This window comes from Cydia fagiglandana, chromosome 8, assembly GCF_963556715.1.
Source record: "Cydia fagiglandana chromosome 8, ilCydFagi1.1, whole genome shotgun sequence".
In the NCBI taxonomy this organism is placed as follows: domain Eukaryota; kingdom Metazoa; phylum Arthropoda; class Insecta; order Lepidoptera; family Tortricidae; genus Cydia; species Cydia fagiglandana.
In genome coordinates this window covers 11638575-11655656 of record NC_085939.1, presented here as the reverse complement: position 1 = coordinate 11655656, position 17082 = coordinate 11638575, and the positions used below count along the sequence as shown (strand labels likewise).

Genomic DNA, 17082 nt, shown 5'->3' with positions numbered 1-17082 from the left:
GAATTATTGGATTATTGAATTAAATAATTATTGGATTATTGAATTAAAGAATTATTGGATTATTGAATTAAAGAATTATTGGATTATTGAATTAAAGAATTATTGGATTATTGAATTAAAGAATTATTGGATTATTGAATTAAAAAAATATTGGATTATTGAATTAAAGAATTATTGGATTATTGAATTAAAGAATTATTGGATTATTGAATTAAAGAATTATTGGATTATTGAATTAAAGAATTATTGGATTATTGGATTAAAGAATTATTGGATTATTGGATTATTGAATTAAAGAATTATTGGATTATTGAATTAAAGAATTATTGGATTATTGAATTAAAGAATTATTGGATTATTGAATTAAAGAATTAAAGAATTATTGGATTATTGAATTAAAGAGTTAAAGAATTATTGGATTATTGAATTAAAGTATTAAAGAATTATTGGATTATTGAATTAGAGTTAAAGAATTATTGGATTATTGAATTAAAGAATTAAAGAATTATTGGATTATTGAATTAAAGAATTATTTGATTATTGAATTAAAGAATTAAAGAATTATTGGATTATTGAATTAAAGAATTAAAGAATTAAAGAATTATTGGATTATTGAATTAAAGAATTATTGGATTATTGAATTAAAGAATGGATTATTGAATTAAAGAATTATTGGATTATTGAATTATAGAATTATTGGATTATTGAATTAAAGAATTATTGGATTATTGAATTAAAGAATTAAAGAATTATTGGATTATTGAATTAAAGAATTAAAGAATTATTGGATTATTGAATTAAAGAATTAAAGAATTATTGGATTATTGAATTAAAGAATTAAAGAATTAATGGATTATTGAATTCAAGAATTAAAGAATTATTGGATTATTGAATTAAAGAATTAAAGAATTATTTGATTATTGAATTAAAGAATTAAAGAATTATTTGATTATTTAATTAAAGAATTAAAGAATTATTGGATTATTGAATTAAAGAATTATTGGATTATTGAATTAAAGAATTATTGGATTATTGAATTAAAGAATTAAAGAATTATTGGATTATTGAATTAAAGAATTAAAGAATTATTGGATTATTGGATTTTTGAATAAAAGAATTATTGGATTATTGAATTAAAGAATTATTGGATTATTGGATTATTGAATTAAAGAATTATTGGATTATTGAATTAAAGAATTATTGGATTATTGAATTAAAGAATTATTGGATTATTGAATTAAAGAATTATTGAATTATTGAATTAAAGAATTATTGGATTATTGAATTAAAGAATTAAAGAATTATTGGATTATTGAATTAAAGAATTATTGGATTATTGAATTAAAGAATTAAAGAATTATTGGATTAAAGAATTAAAGAATTATTGGATTATTGAAGTAAAGAATTAAAGAATTAATGGATTATTGAATTAAAGAATTAAATAATTATTGGATTATTGAATTAAAGAATTATTTGATTATTGAATTAAAGAATTAAAAAATGATTTGATTATTTAATTAAAGAATTATTGGATTATTGAATTAAAGAATTAAAGAATTATTGGATTATTGAATTAAAGAATTAAAGAATTATTGGATTATTGAATTAAAGAATTAAAGAATTATTGGATTATTGGATTTTTGAATTAAAGAATTATTGGATTATTGAATTTTTGAATTAATAGATTATTGAATTAGTTATTTGCTATGGATGGAGGCACGGATATATGGTAATGATAAAAAAAAAAAAAGACGGAAATAGAGGATGTTATGTTGTGATGAGACACGTGTCATGAGAGTGATTCAGTAAGTAGCACATTAAAAAAATAAAAATGGAATCAAAAAAAACAAGAGAAATAATGTGCTACACGTAAAATTTGATTAAAAAAAATGGTATGTTGTGAGACACGTTTGTCATGAGAGTGGTAAAAAAAAAAAACGGAATAAAAAAAAAAAAAAACACGAGAAATAATGAGTAAAAAAAAAACATAGCAGTCGAATATGTTAAGTAATGTACTTTATATGTATTGATGCATAAAAAATATGATATATTGTTGTATAATTATTGAATAGAAACTTATATATTTAGATGGATTTATTGGATTTGAAATTATTATGCGAAGATATAGATTAATTCAATAAATAATAAGAAAAATGTATATAGACAGACAAAGAAATTGTATTAAATGGGTAATAAAGCATTAATAATTTTCTTACTGAATGCCCGATGATTTGACATGCCGAGTGTAAGATTAGATGACAGACGCGATTAGTATGACTGTGCATGAGGACATGCACAATGTCAGGATGGGCGAGTGTAAGATTCATTAAAATTACTAATTATTAGAAACAGATTTAATGAAATAAAGAGTTGAATAATCATTGGTAATCTATAATTTAATAAATTTAAAAGTAACGTGATTGATAGTTGACCTTTGTAAATAGAAGGTAGTTGGAAGAAAGAATAAAAGACGACTGGCATGGCGGTTAACGGGCATTCGGTTACGGGCAGAGGTGAAGGGAGGACGATTGTGAAGTGAGAGGATTGGAGATTGAACTGTAACGGAATATTGTGATCAAGAAATATATTGCTGTTATGAAAGAAGGAATTTTTATTATACTATAGAGCTCGGTTTTCGCTTGCTTGCCTGTTGTAAGACAATCCAATAGTGGCGAGCCATTTATTAAGTTCGTTTTTCAGCATGCCTATTTTTAGACAGTGTACAGTCAAAATATGGGTGTAGCCAACTTATTCAAAAATATGCCCCATAGTTCTTAATTCGCTGACATTAGAGCTATGGGACATATTTTTGAGATTATTTGTGCACCCATATTTTTACAGTTGACTGTATATAATTAAAAAAAACCGATAGGTCGTCCATAAAACTGTTTCCTCTGGCTTGGCTATTTGAAACAATGTGTCGAATAATTTTGTAGTCTTCTGATAAGTAATATTTACTCGTCAACTTCTGATTCCATAAATTATGTTATGACGGTTCTTATTTACTTTTATTGTAGGTACAATAAACGATACCTTTTAGATTATAGATAAACTGCACTCAGAGTGATTATTAAAATATTACGTCAACAAACTATTAGCATTATTATTTTCCATAAAAAAATGGATTATTGCTAGCGGCGAGGTGAAAAAGGTGGAGCGGAAATTCAATAGTAGGTGGCAGGGAATAGAAAAACAAAATCATGGACGGTGCGTGTATGAGGCTCTGTTATCTTGGGAGATGAAATTTTAAATTTCTGATACCTACTGACGCTACGAAGAATAAGCAGTTGCTGCCCTTTAGGTACAGTTCGCACCGAGGCCGATTTTTGAATTTCGATCGCTCAATTTCGTCACTCGATAATCGGAGGAAAACGGCGAAATGCTAATATTTGCAAAGAAATTGGGAATCGAGTGGTATTGACCACTCGTTTTCAATTCTACTAGTAGAATTTAAATGTCTTTTAGTGATATAATTGAACGATACACACGAAATCGAGCGGTCGAAATTCAAAAATCGGCCCCCATGGTCTCTTGCGCGTTTGAGGGTCTATCACCTTGTCATCAGATACTTAAACTTGACGTTAACACTTCACGCTAATAAAACTAAGGTAGACTACATTTTGAAAATAGGGATACTTAATTGTCACAGCTAAAATGCAAAAATAATAAATAGCGCCATCTACCTCTGTGAAGCAGGCAGGCACCCTTTGTTTTACGTTCTTATCTTTTTGTTCCTGATAGTAGGTAGGTAAGGTAGGAGTAACTACTTGTACTTTGTAAAATTGACAATAATCACCTACTTAATATTATTACGTACATCATCGATTCTACTCACGCTGGTTAAATTTCGCAACTTGACGAAAATCGGGTGCAAGCAGTTGCACTGCTAGTTTTACTTTTGGGAGCGTACGTTCGGATCCTACCGACTGCGCCATGTAAAAGTACAGGGAACACTTCAATCAAACAAGATCGAGCAATGACTGACTGTTTATTTTTATAGACGGGTACAGACCTTCAAAATGCAGATTCGCTCCTTACCCACATATACATAATATGACAATTATAATGGATTTACTATCTACCCAATAGGCCGATCAAATTAAAAACATAAAAAGCGTTTTGAGGAATCCATTTCCAGAAAGCTGGACATCGTTCGAATACCTTAATTTTTGGTCCCAAATCCGTGTAGGTAATCCGAGTTTTTGCAATCCCGGGTGTGCATAAATTTTGGGAGCCTTTAGGAGATTTTTTCTTGGATTGTCAGACCACTCGATGAATGGGCCAACGATAAAAGTAATGATTAACTTAGCTTTTAAAATATTTACTGTTTATACAGTAAGCTATTTTTTTTCTAATCATAAAAAGCTGAAATTATTTACACTCGACTTACGTTAAAAATTTAAGTGCGTATTTATGACGACAAATGCATAAAGTGTCTTACCTTATATCCCCATGCTCCTTTTCTCATAAAATAAATAATAATAAGTTTTAAAATAGGAGACAAATAATAATAAATAAATATTATAGGACATTCTTACACTGATTGACTAAGTCCCACAGTAAAAAAAAACTGGTCAAGTGTGAGTCTTACTCGCGTTTCAAGGGTTCCGTACATCTCACAATTTTCGACAATTTTTTTTTGTACGTGTAACATGACGTGAGTGAAACATCTTGAAAAACCCGAATTAGTCGATCAAGTTTTCAACACATGTAAGATGAAGTTTTCTGGCGTGGTGGCTTATATCTCTGCAAATATGCAAAGTAGCTTAGATAGGAAATTAAATGCCGAACAAGAGTACAAGTGTCTAAATGCGAAGACTGAAGACCGAGCTCCGCGTAGAGCTGAAAACTCGGAGCGTCCGACGGGTCGCGGCGCGCTTCCTACAACTTCCGCAAGTGTTTTAAAATCGAAGGCCGACGAGAGTTAATACCAGGGTGGCCAAAAATACGTGCATTCCCGTAGCCAGGGAGGGTTTGGGATTATACTCGTACCTACTGAGCAACATTTACTATGGGACCCAAAATCGCGAAAAAAATGTATTCTCCCATAGAAAACGGACCAGCCAAAACGTATGAAACAGCCAAATTTTTCTTCGCTATTTCGGGGTTGCACGTCGGCAACGGGAATTCACTTACTTTATTTTTTGGCCACCCTGTATAGTGCTTTTTAAAACACGTGACAATACCTAGTAAGTAGTAACCCAATCAATCAGTACTACAAGTACCATTGCGGCTGTGTGCCAGATACAGCCTAGTCGCATTTTTTATCTTCAGTCCGACTCACGCTTGAAGCTAAAGGCACGCCTCTTCGGGAAGCTCCGGATCTTCGGCCTTATGCGGATATCGGCCTAGGGCCTTCGCAATAGCTGTCTACATCACGTTTCACTTAAACCATTGCGGCTGTGTCCCTAAAAAAACCTAGACCGCATTTTTGTTCTTAAATCCGACTCACGCTTGACTCTAGATTTCTAATAGGTTTTCCTGTCATCTTTAGGTAAAGGACTATTTTGTGTATTTTTTTCAGAATTTTAGAGTTAGTAGTTTCGGAGATAGAGGGGGGGGAATGGTCATTTTTTGTCTATTTTCTTGAATAACTTCTAAAAATTTTATCGTAAATTTAAAAAAAAAGTACAATTGAGATTCTCACAATGAGCTCTTTCGTTTGATATGTAACACGATATAGTTTGCAAAACTTTGATTTTTAATTTTATGGTTTACCCCCCAAAAGTAGCCCCTATGTTTAAAATTTATTTGTTGACGTTACATATCCGTCTTTGGGTCACGGACTTACATATGTGTACCAAATTTCAACTAAATTGGTCCAGTAGTTTCGGAGCAAATTGGCTGTGACAGACGGACGGACAGACAGACGCACGAGTGATCCTATAAGGGTTCCGTTTTTTCCTTTTGAGGTACGGAACCCTAAAAACAGTAAAATCTATCTATTCCCTTCTCCAAACTTATTTCCAGAAAGTGGTTCTCAATTTCGACCACTGGAACCTAAGAGTGTTGACTCCTCGGTCGACGATGTCGACGGCAGTATATTTGAGCCGTTCATAACCAACATGCCCCCTGACAGAAGAGAGAGGCTGGCTCATCGTCACAACTTCGAGAGGATGCTGCAAACAGTGGACAATGCATTGCAGGGGTGTGGATCCAGAGGATGCAATTGTAAGTAATAAAATAATCGAAATTAAACTTTCGTGAGACATATTTTAAAACACAACGGTTACTAATACTTGTATTTTTAGCTATTGGCGACATGTGTCGGGTCCATCGGGGGTCCTTCAGGCTCGAATGCTCGCGGCGGCTGCACTCCATCTAAATATTTTAGTAAAATAATCCTTCCTGTTCGTTTCGATTTGTATTTCAAAAATGCTAAACGAAGCGAACTTAGCTTTAAAAACCAGCCAAAGGCATGTCGGGCCATGCTGAGATTGCTGAGTGTAGGGTTCCGTAGTTAACACGTCCGTCATAATAGGCTAACTTGAACGGGGGGACAGTAATAAGTATCATGTACTTTATAAAGCTTCACTTTAACTATCATATAATTATTTTTGGACCGATGGTTTTAAAGATTAAATATTCACTTTAGACAAAAAATGGTTGTTGAAGACCCCTATTCGTTTTGGAAGACCTAGGTCCGTTGGATAGCTAGCTATCCAACGGCACCCCACTCCACAGGGTTGAACCGAACAAAAATAAATCATTCCTATTTTAGTTAACTACGTGTAGAAGAGTTAGCCTAAATTTTTTTTCATTGATTTATAAATTCTTGCCAAATTGCAACTTTCTGGCACTACCGATCACGGAGCAAAGCAGCGAACTACGGAAACTATAAGGGTTCTTAATAGTTGACTACGGAACCCTAAAAATGGTTCATGCACATTTTATCGCGAGGAAGCTAGTTAAGTGAAGCACACTGGTTTATAAGAATGTGTGTAAATAAATTTCAGAGAAACTCCCTGGCGCCGCTGGGTAGTAAAATGTCAACCGTACAGTTCACATGAAAGCCTGTTACAGAGAATATAACGCATCCTGTATCCTGCCTTTGACCGAAGAAGGATGTATGCCTTTGATCGGCCCACCTAGTAGTGCTTTCATTTAATTATTGTCGGCTAGTCCGAGCTGACCATCGGTGATATTACGAGCGGCGGGCGGGAGCGTAAATGTCTTAAAATTGCTTTACTTAGTCGTGGCCCAGTGCAAGTGTTGTTTTAAACATCTATGAAATTATTACGTATAAATAACACACTGCGTGGGTTATCAAAATTACTGCAGACTTTTCTTCGTCTAATTTCTAGTAGGTTTCGTAGCCATAATGGTGAAAACTGAATCGCTGTTATTTAGTCAAGTGTGTTTGTTTGTCGGAATGTGTAACATAAATATGTTATAGAAAAGGTGAAAGTGGATGTCTTTTGGGGTAATCTGATTCTGATGATTACTTAATAATACAATATATCATAGTAGTATCGTCATAGTAATAATAGCGATTGTGTGCAATAAACTTATTTTTATCTTTATCTTTAAAAATATTTCTTTCAGACATTCAACCCGAAGACTTGGCTTTGAAAGAGGAGGATTGCGTATATCAGCAGCTACAGCTGGGGCATTGGCTCCACGTTACTAACTTCCAACCTCTTCTCAGTGATAGCTATCTCAAGTGAGCGGTTTATACTTAGGGCGTACTGAAAATTCCTGGACTGGTCGCTTTCTCATATACCAGAATCCAGAAACTTTCAGTATGGCCCACGTACTACATACCTACATTGCATTCCACCAGAGTGGTTGCTTACTAGAAATGTTACTGACAATGTTATTAGCTTATTATTACTACGAAACTGAAGCAAAAATCGGCTTTCTAGTATTTAAATAAAATCCTTTTAAAAGAGTAGCGTTCGTAAGCAAAACCTCGTTAGAATTATCCATGACCGATGTCTGCACTACTTACAGCTTACACCAGTTATTATTTAAATAAGTAGGGACTACAAAAACAGATACTAATTTCAAAACACAATAAATACCTAAATTAGTTTTTGTCAAACAGAAACGTCTGCAAATGATGCTATAATGCTTAGAATTTACAGTGTGGAAAGATAAGTCGGGCCCTGGAGGGAAACTACCTTAATTCCTCAAGCTGGCTCGTTTTACTCAAAGGAGACATTCCTTTATTTTTAATAAGAAACAAAACTGCATTCAAAGATTTTCTAAAACTCGCTTGCCTCGCCCGGGACTCGAACCGACTAATAATTCCAAAAAATGAACACTCGCAATTTTATTACACTAGCCGATACAGTTAATGTTAATGATAACATTTCTCCAAGAAACATAAGGTCTTACACTCGTCTGTCGTACAAAATATCCATAAAATCGAATATTTAGTACTGAAGATTTTTTTAGACAAGCAATATTGAAGAAAAAAAAAATCTTTGAATGCAGTTTTGTTTCTTTTTAAAAATAAGGGAATTGAGTTTTACCTTTAAGTAAAATGAGCCAGCTTAAGGATTTAAGGTAGTTTCCCTCCAGGGCCCGACTTATCTTTCCACACTGTATTTCTATACACTTACACTTCTGTGTAACGTTCTTACGGTAGATGTCGCTAGACCCATATGGTGGAAAGATGTCCTGGTGGCTCAGTTGGTTAGAGCGCTAGAGTACGAGTATCGATCCAGAAGCCGTGAGTTCAAGTCTCACCCAAGGCAGTAATCTTACCACTTTTCAATTTATTCTAAGCTTAACAAATAATATCTGTTTTATAATTTTCAATAACCGTTGCCATAAAATAAAACTGCTGCAATTATTTCAGATTTCCACCTGAGATACCATCGTTAACACCATCAAGCAGAAAGGTTCCCGAATGTCGCCTCTTTTCCGATCCTTCACAAGACTTCTTATTGGAGAGGCTAGGTCGGATTGACACCGGCAACTGGGAGCCGATTCTTACTCTAATGCATCAATTTGCTGAGTACTTTGAATACTTCGACTATGACAGCCTGGGAGCCAAGATAGCTAAATATGTAGATACAGTAAGTATGTTGTTCGTCGTGTGATATATTTGGTGGTTAGTTAGGCATATAGAATAGATATTGTACATAATTGTTGTGCGTCATATTTTCTTACAGCGGTAAGACCGCCTGTTGCTACCATTATTTACACTGTAAATCTGCTATTGTATTTTTCTTTGTGGTGCAATAAAGTGTATTTACTTACTTACTTTCTCGGAAACGTTGGTACCGAGACTGACTGAAATAACAAGACACGTTTGTATATGTTTCCATGAAAATATGATGGAATATAAATATGCACTACATCTGTACACAGGATACATTTATCGATTTCTTAACCATATCGCTAATTAAATACATATTTTTTAAAGCGAGACTTACCTAACGTAATCGTTGGAGCTGTAGATAAAAAGTGTCTTTAATGATGGCAGTTAGGTAGCGCTTCCGCACGTCTACGAATTTTTTATATTCTTACCTTTAATTATTTTATTTATTTACCTAATCTTTATTGCACAAAAGAAAATATACAATATAAAATAATAGAATCTAAAAAAGCGGACTTATTGCTCTGAGGCATTCTCTACCAAACATCTCATAATTTTACAAGCTTTTATTTAGTTTAGGACCGTTGTCTGTCTGTGTGTAATCAAATCTTGCAAGTTAAATTTGATCCAGTTCCCGGTTTCCGATTGAGTTGAAATTTTGTATACATACGTAAGTCCGGTGACAATGCAATATTATGGTGTCATCGAGCTGATCTGATGATGGAGACCGGAGGTGGCCATAGGAACTCTGTGATAAAACAACGAAACCTTGTGTTTGGGGTTTTTAGATTAGTCTCGATGAGTATTAGTTGCCTGTAGAAAGAAAAGTACACTTAAACTTATTTCAAGTTGAAGTTTGAATCACTGAACAAGTTTTTTGCATTGCAAACCAATTCAAAAGCGCTATAAGTTATTTTCATAAAAATTGTGCATGCATAAATTCAAATTCAAATTCAAATTCAATTTCTTTAATGTCAAAATAACACATGTCAAACAAAATCACAATAGAACTACAAAATATACAACAATATATATATAAGTGTATTATAAGCTGTAAGTTACATTTTTGTAGGAATTAGCAATGTCCCATCTCCGAGATATAATATTTACGGGTTTATGATTTTTGCCTTCTGGAGCGGGCTGTATCATCTCATGGCGCATTCTCGTTGCAGCAACCGCGCGCTTGGCTCGGCGCGCTGGCGGCGGGCTGGTGGTGCGGCGCGGGCGGGCACGGCGCGTGCGCGGCGCGCTGCCTCGCCGCCGCCACAGCGCTGGCCCCCACGCAGTTCGCTCCATATCCATTGCGCGCCTTCACTCAGCTGCTGCACATGTGAGTTGGTTATCAGTCATTCATTACCTACATCGGTACATGTACCATATTCTGACAAATAAATACATTTCATTTCATTTCATCGGTATGTTGGTTTGTTTCCGTGATGTAACCAGGGAAAGAATATAAGGTTCGGGAGTATTTTAAGTTCCAAGTACAGTCAGCATCAAAAGTAGCGGATCAAACAACGCGGCAAAAGTATCAACTCATATCATGCTGTAACAGCTTATTGTAGTGATGGCCTCACATATAGAACAATGAAGACAGTAAATAACTTTTAAGCGTAAATTTTCGAAATTTATCATATTTGGGAAAGTTAGGTATCTGGGATGTCAGGTAGGTAGGTACGGTACGGTAGGTAGGTACTTTGGGCCGTTGTTTTATCTGCTACTAATGATGTTGGCTGTACTGTTTGTGTAACACATGTTTGCTGTTGGGTCTCTTACCGCATCAGGTCTCTCTTGGGTTAACTAGTGGGTAATTTGCTACTGGGTACGAGTAGAGAGAGTACGAGTAGGTAGGGTAGAGGTATGACGGTATTTGCGTGTCTCTGTTGCACATTGGATTACAAAGTTTTATTCATATTTTCAGGCAATCGAAACACAAAGACGCTAAAGAAGTCGCATATCTGGCTTTCTACATGTCACCAAAGAGTAAAGTGGAAGCTTTCTTCGTAGCCGTGTCACATTCATACATGGTAATGCTTAGTTTATTATAACCTATTACTACTACTTATCTATTGTCAATATTGGTTTTCTTGGGCTGACAAGTACTGACGCTATTTATTTAAAAGCAATTTTTCTTACCTTAAAGGAGGAGTACGAACAAGCAGTGTGGATGTACCGCTACGCTCTGAGTTTCGACGAGAAATTCATCCCCGCCAAGGCTTGCCTCCACGCCACCATGTGCCTCATGCTCTTTGGAGAAAGCGCCAAGGCCAAGCCTAAAGTAGACTAAGAAATACATACTGTACCACACTTTAACCTTTTGACCGCCAGAGACGTCAACTGACGCGCGCGGCTATAGCCTAATATCAATCTTCGTGCATTCCAGCGAGGTTTACTATGACGCGCCGCGCGATAGCCGTGGCGTTCAAAAGGTTAAACAGGTTAGTTTAGCAGTTTGAATACAGTGGCTCGATAAAGCGACATGGTATTCGTTAAAATAAAATGTTTAATACATAATGCTGTTCCCATTACTCTACACGTCCATAACTGGATGCATTTGACCTTGGGCCAAATTCGACATATACTTACAACTGTCAGATTTCGCATCCAAAATCAACAGTTGATTTTATTGCATACTGAGCTTTATTGCATTTTATTGTCACCCTAACTGTGGATTGTTAATGTCAAATTTTGACATTGTACGTATTCGAGAACTTATGATTTTTCCACATCAACGGGAGATCAACACGATACGTCAAACGTCGCTTGTCGAATAGGGGTCCTTATTGAGCCTAAGGTACCTATAACCAACGATTTCCGTCAATGTCAGTACAGTTTCCTTAGATAAAAAAAGAATTAGATACCATATCGGGAGAGAACCTAATAAGCAGGTATTGTTTTGTGAGTTCTATTGGGAAGCAAAAATGTCTAAGACAATAATTAAAATCTCATTATACCGACACTCTTCTATATTCAGTTGATTTTGTACTGTTTAATTACTTTCATAAAAGTAATAAATACTTATTACCTATAAAATGCATTCCATTTAATGTAATTACGACATTGTATGACTAATTCCAATGTTTAATTGTTAATTATCAAAATACAGAATTTGGCAAATGATTGAATGTTGTTGTATTTTATTTAACCACCGAAATGTACAAAATTAACCCAGTTCTTTTTTTGACAATGTATTGTTTAATAACATAAAAGGCCGTACAACGACCTCAATGACCACGACTGCTCTGACAAGAGTATCCGACTAAGAAGGAAGGAAGGATTGTTTATACTATTTTGCGTTAAAGTTTGCTATAGGTAACGAGCTGGCAGACCTTCCATCGCACACGGTTTCTCTGACTCACGCTATACTTGGCCGGGGCCGTGTCGGATCTTCCGGCGCTTCGTTTTCCATGGAAAGCACCACCTGACTACCGATCGGCCGTCATAGAACATGACATGTTGGACGCCTTGGCCCGGAGCCCGGGCACTTTAAAAAAATGTGTTAAGTACATTGTGACAAATATAAAAAAAAATCATATTGCTGTTAGATATCTATAGATATCTATTCGGATATCAAAGTGTTGTTATTCTGTTAGTTGACTGAATACCAAATTGTTAGACCTACGAAGACCAATGCCCACCGCCTGTGTATGCGCCACGTCACCAGCAGCAGGAGCAATAATATCAATATTCTGATTTTAAAATCTGATAACATGGCCTAAGTAGGCCATGATTCACGGTAAGTACCGTGAATCACGACAATCGAAATTTCGATTGTCGCATTTCGCGGTAGGCCACCTGTAAACAAACTGCACCAAGGCGGTCATAGTGAAAACTTGTCAAAAAACTGTTTAAGGCCTAGTATTAAATTTATAAGTTACTGTATGGTTTACTAAACAAATCAGTGCTGCACTCTGGCGGCAGAACATTGCAGTAATACTCCCTATTCAAATAAAGCCAATAAAAACACGTGATGAAATTTTGCCGTAGTCTTCGAGCGGTGGTATTGAAGCACCCACAATAACTGTTGGAACACGCACAAGAGTATAATATGTTACTAGTCATGTGCAGTGACCAATAGTTGTTTTGGGCTTCTGATTTTTTTTCTACGTTGGGCTGTTTGGCTGCAGATCTGAAACAGGACATGTGTGCAAATAGTACGGAAAAAAAGACAAGATAAACGAAAAATAACTTTATTAAACAAAAATTGTTATACAAGGGAGATAAATGGAGTTGTGATTAGTGATATTAATGATTGCTGAAACACATTGTAGCGTTACACTTCCTATGCTGTAAAAGAAAGTATAGGTACATTCATTATGATCTGTAAAACATTGCAAACGGGACCAAAATTTAAGTATTTATTCCATATAATAATTAATAGCTAATTACTACATTATTTAGCTCTTACAACATTTGGTTACTTAATTGTTTTTGTTTTAACAAAAGGCGTTTACGCCATAATTTGCAGAATTTGTGAAAGCTTCTACGTACTCGATATTCAGCTAGGCACATAATTATTAAATAAGTATTACAAATATGTATGCACCTATGTAATTCAATTGGTCTAAACTTGAACCCCCGTCTGATGTGAAGCGACAAATTCGGTCTACGATGGAGATATCAGAGATAGGTAGCTTGCTCAAAAAACAGATTCACATGAGATTTGACGGTCCAGATTTAATTACATGATTCAAGCCTCATCGCATCTTTAAATTCCTTAAAATTCTGCAAAAAAAAGCCTTATAAATAAGTAAAAGTGACTTAAAAAAATAATAATAATACCCCCAAGAGTCGGTCAGGCCCCTCTCTCCGGCTTGCCTTCATTGGCCGGCTGGAGTGAACACTGAGCAGGGGCCGCAGGGCTTGCCTTAACCGGCCGTCCAGAGTGGGGTGTCAGAGCTATATGCTCGCAGGGTGGAAGTGAAACATGCCTAAGACGCGAGTTGGCACAGTAGCTGCTTACAGCCACTGGGTAGAAAGCGGTGCACACCTCTCCACAAGTCCACACCCTGAGCTGCTTACGCAACGTTGTCCCCTTGTCGCTCCGTGCGAGCGGCCGTTTTCGGGGACCCATATTGTGAGTTGGCGAGTCACCACCTGGGCCATTTTTTCATGTTTTTAACATATGAGCAGGGCAGGTGCCATAGTCTCCTCCATAGTTCCGGTTACTAGTCCACTAGCAACTCAACCCAACAGCCCGGTTTCTTTTTGTACTTATTTCTTACAATAGTCCTACACTAACCGGGGCTTGTCCTTGGGTGCACTACTATTATAGTGCAAACAGGGATAATCGTCGGTTGGTGTCACATTACATTTAGAGTAAATTGTCTTATTTACAAGGGCGTGTTGGTTTCGGCCCCACGCACGCCTTCCAAATGTCTGGCACCCCATGGTCCCGAGAATTTGTAAGAGACAGACATAATAATATCCAGTTTCATATGCGCTAGTAACTGAAAGGTTTGAAGACGGTGCCAAGCCAAATAGTTACAATACTGGTTATAAATACGGGTTCTTTCTTATAAAACTACACCAGGGCTGGCATTCGATTTGATGGGGGATGTTGACGCTTTTTAAATTTGGCTTGGCACCGACTTTAAACGTTTTAGTTGCTAGCGTATACAAAACCGGATAGTAGTATTTTAGGCAATTTAGGCATCCTTTTTGAAGTTGGTTTTACTTTTTCTTTTATATTAATTTTATTTCTCCATTTTTAGTAATTTTTTTAAGAGCAATTTTATAAGACTCGTTCCTGTCTGGCCAAACTGTCATGTCCCTAAACATTTTTGCGCTTCAGGTTCGTATCAATGTTCAAGGTCTGGATCTGAAGGTATCATGACTTGAGGAGTTGGACGACATGGAACCCATCATCAGAACTAGATCTTAATAAGTACAGATGTTCCTTCAGAACCTATTTGCTTAATAAAATAACGAAGAGGACAAATCGCCAAAGGTGAAATTTGCGTTGTTAAAGAGTCCCGTTCTGGTCATCATCAGCAGTTTCACTTCATCAAATGGCACTGTTTTGGATAAATATGCTTGATTTGTTGATGAAAATACTAAAACCACTAAATATATGCCCGTAAGATTTTAATAGTTCCATAGATTTCTCACGGATCCCATCATCAGAACTAGGTTTTGACAAAATCGGGACCAACTTGGGACTACCTCTATATACATTCAAACAAAAAAAACCAAATCGGTTCAGAAATGAGGTAGTACTGAGGTAACATTGTATATACAAAATAAATACGGAATTGGTACCCTACTCCTTTTTTGAAGTCGGTTAGAAATACTAAAAGATGATGATACTACAGGGTGGGTGGTCATTTTTGCCATATAATATCTAAGTGTCATATGAAGGGTTAAAAGCACCGTTATCTAGTAAAATATACAAGTATTATAAAAGCTCTCTATACCTACTCACGTTGCACAAAATTACATGCAACCCTTTATAGCTGCACTCGATGTTATTTTGCTACATACATGAGTGACCGCGTCCCTATCAGAGGGTATAAATAATGTTTAAGTCAAAAATACGTAGTCACATCCTGTTTATAATTGAGTAGTTATATTTTATTCGTATACCTATTCATTTACGAAGTCTTTAGTATAATTTGCAATACATCGAAATCATGAACTACAAACACATTATTATAGTATTATATATACGTATTACAGAATAAAATAATATTTTTAATACGGTTGTACGCAGGAGTAGCATAAATTGTAGAGTTTGTAGAGCGTATAAAATAACCCATCACCACTTAATTCGTGTCAAATCCCGCAGCTTTGTAGTGGGTTCTGTAAAATAAGCACTCATATTATCTTTTCAAATTAAAAGAAATAATTTCACTAGTGATCTACGGCTCGATTCGGGAAATGAATAAGAGATGCAATAGATATGAAATAGTAAAGATATGTGACGTTCCACGGCAAAAGGTACCTTATGGCGGCTGGCGCCGCGATTCGGGAAATTAATTAGAGATTCACTAGATATGAAATAGTAAAGTTATGTGACGTTCCAAGACAAAAGGTACCTTATGGCGGCTGGCGCTTACGTCGCATAGCACCGCAATAATATTGGAGCGACGTTAATAATCGTAAGCGCCAACCACCATAAGGTACCTTTATCCGTGGGACGTCACATATCTTTAGTATATCGTATCTAGTTAATCTTTAATTCACTTTCCGAATCGCGCCGCTAGTGACTATACTGGGGTGACAGGGGCGGGGTGCAACTTCAGGACCATCATGGTATAATAATATACTCCGCCTTGTACTCTCTTCCCGTCTTTTCGTGGTCACGTGACTGACACAAGCCTACGTCATCATGCGATAGCGCTATATAAAGTGGCAATGTTATTGTGACGCAGGGTTGTGTCACTCTGGGAAGAGACCTTCGGCGCGATTCGAGAAATGATTTAGAGATTCACTACATATGAAATAGTAAAGATATGTGTCGTTCCACGGTAAAAGGTACCCTTGCCCCGGCTTAATATTGGAGCGGCGTCAATAATAGCGTAAGCGCCAGCCGCCATAAGGTACCTTTTGCCGTGGAACGTCACATATCTTTACTACTTCATATCTGGTGAATCTCTAAAAAAGCGCTGGTGGGCTAGCGGTGAGAGCGTGCGACTTGCAATCTGGAGGTCGCGGGTTCAAACCCCGGCTCGTACCAATGAGTTTTTCGGAACTTATGTACAAAATATCATTTGATATTTACCAGTCGCTTTTCGGTGAAGGAAAACATCGTGAGGAAACCGGACTTAATCCCAATAAGGCCTAGTTTACCCTCTGGGTTGGAAGGTCAGATGGCAGTCGCTTTCGTAAAAACTAGTGCCTACGTCAAATCATGGGATTAGTTGTCAAGCGGACCCCAGGCTCTCATGAGCCGTGGCGAAATGCCGGTATAACGCGAGGAAGAAGAAGAGATCTGGTGAATCTCTAAATCATTTCCCGAATCGCGCCGCTTGTTTTATTAGACTATGAAGACCTATGTTAAAAGGTATTTTATTGCATACACATACATCCCA

The 17082-nt window shown here is 36.1% G+C and overlaps 1 protein-coding gene and 1 non-coding gene across 2 annotated transcripts in view; both read left to right on the top strand.

The window, feature by feature from the left end:
- The window catches only part of LOC134666842 (tetratricopeptide repeat protein 17), a 28238-nt gene extending 16878 nt beyond the window's left edge, over positions 1-11360 (top strand). Inside the window, exons 14-19 of the mRNA XM_063524158.1 lie at positions 5971-6171; positions 7546-7663; positions 8807-9026; positions 10222-10379; positions 10971-11076; positions 11193-11360. Coding sequence (XP_063380228.1) covers positions 5971-6171; positions 7546-7663; positions 8807-9026; positions 10222-10379; positions 10971-11076; positions 11193-11336 — 947 coding nt within the window. The 3' untranslated portion in view covers positions 11337-11360. The remainder of the gene's footprint in view (positions 1-5970; positions 6172-7545; positions 7664-8806; positions 9027-10221; positions 10380-10970; positions 11077-11192) is intronic.
- On the top strand, positions 8623-8702 carry Trnar-acg (transfer RNA arginine (anticodon ACG)). Its single transcript is given in 2 exon segments — positions 8623-8660; positions 8667-8702. It is a non-coding gene; the product is annotated as a tRNA-Arg (tRNA).
- Positions 11361-17082: the final 5722 nt, after the last annotated feature.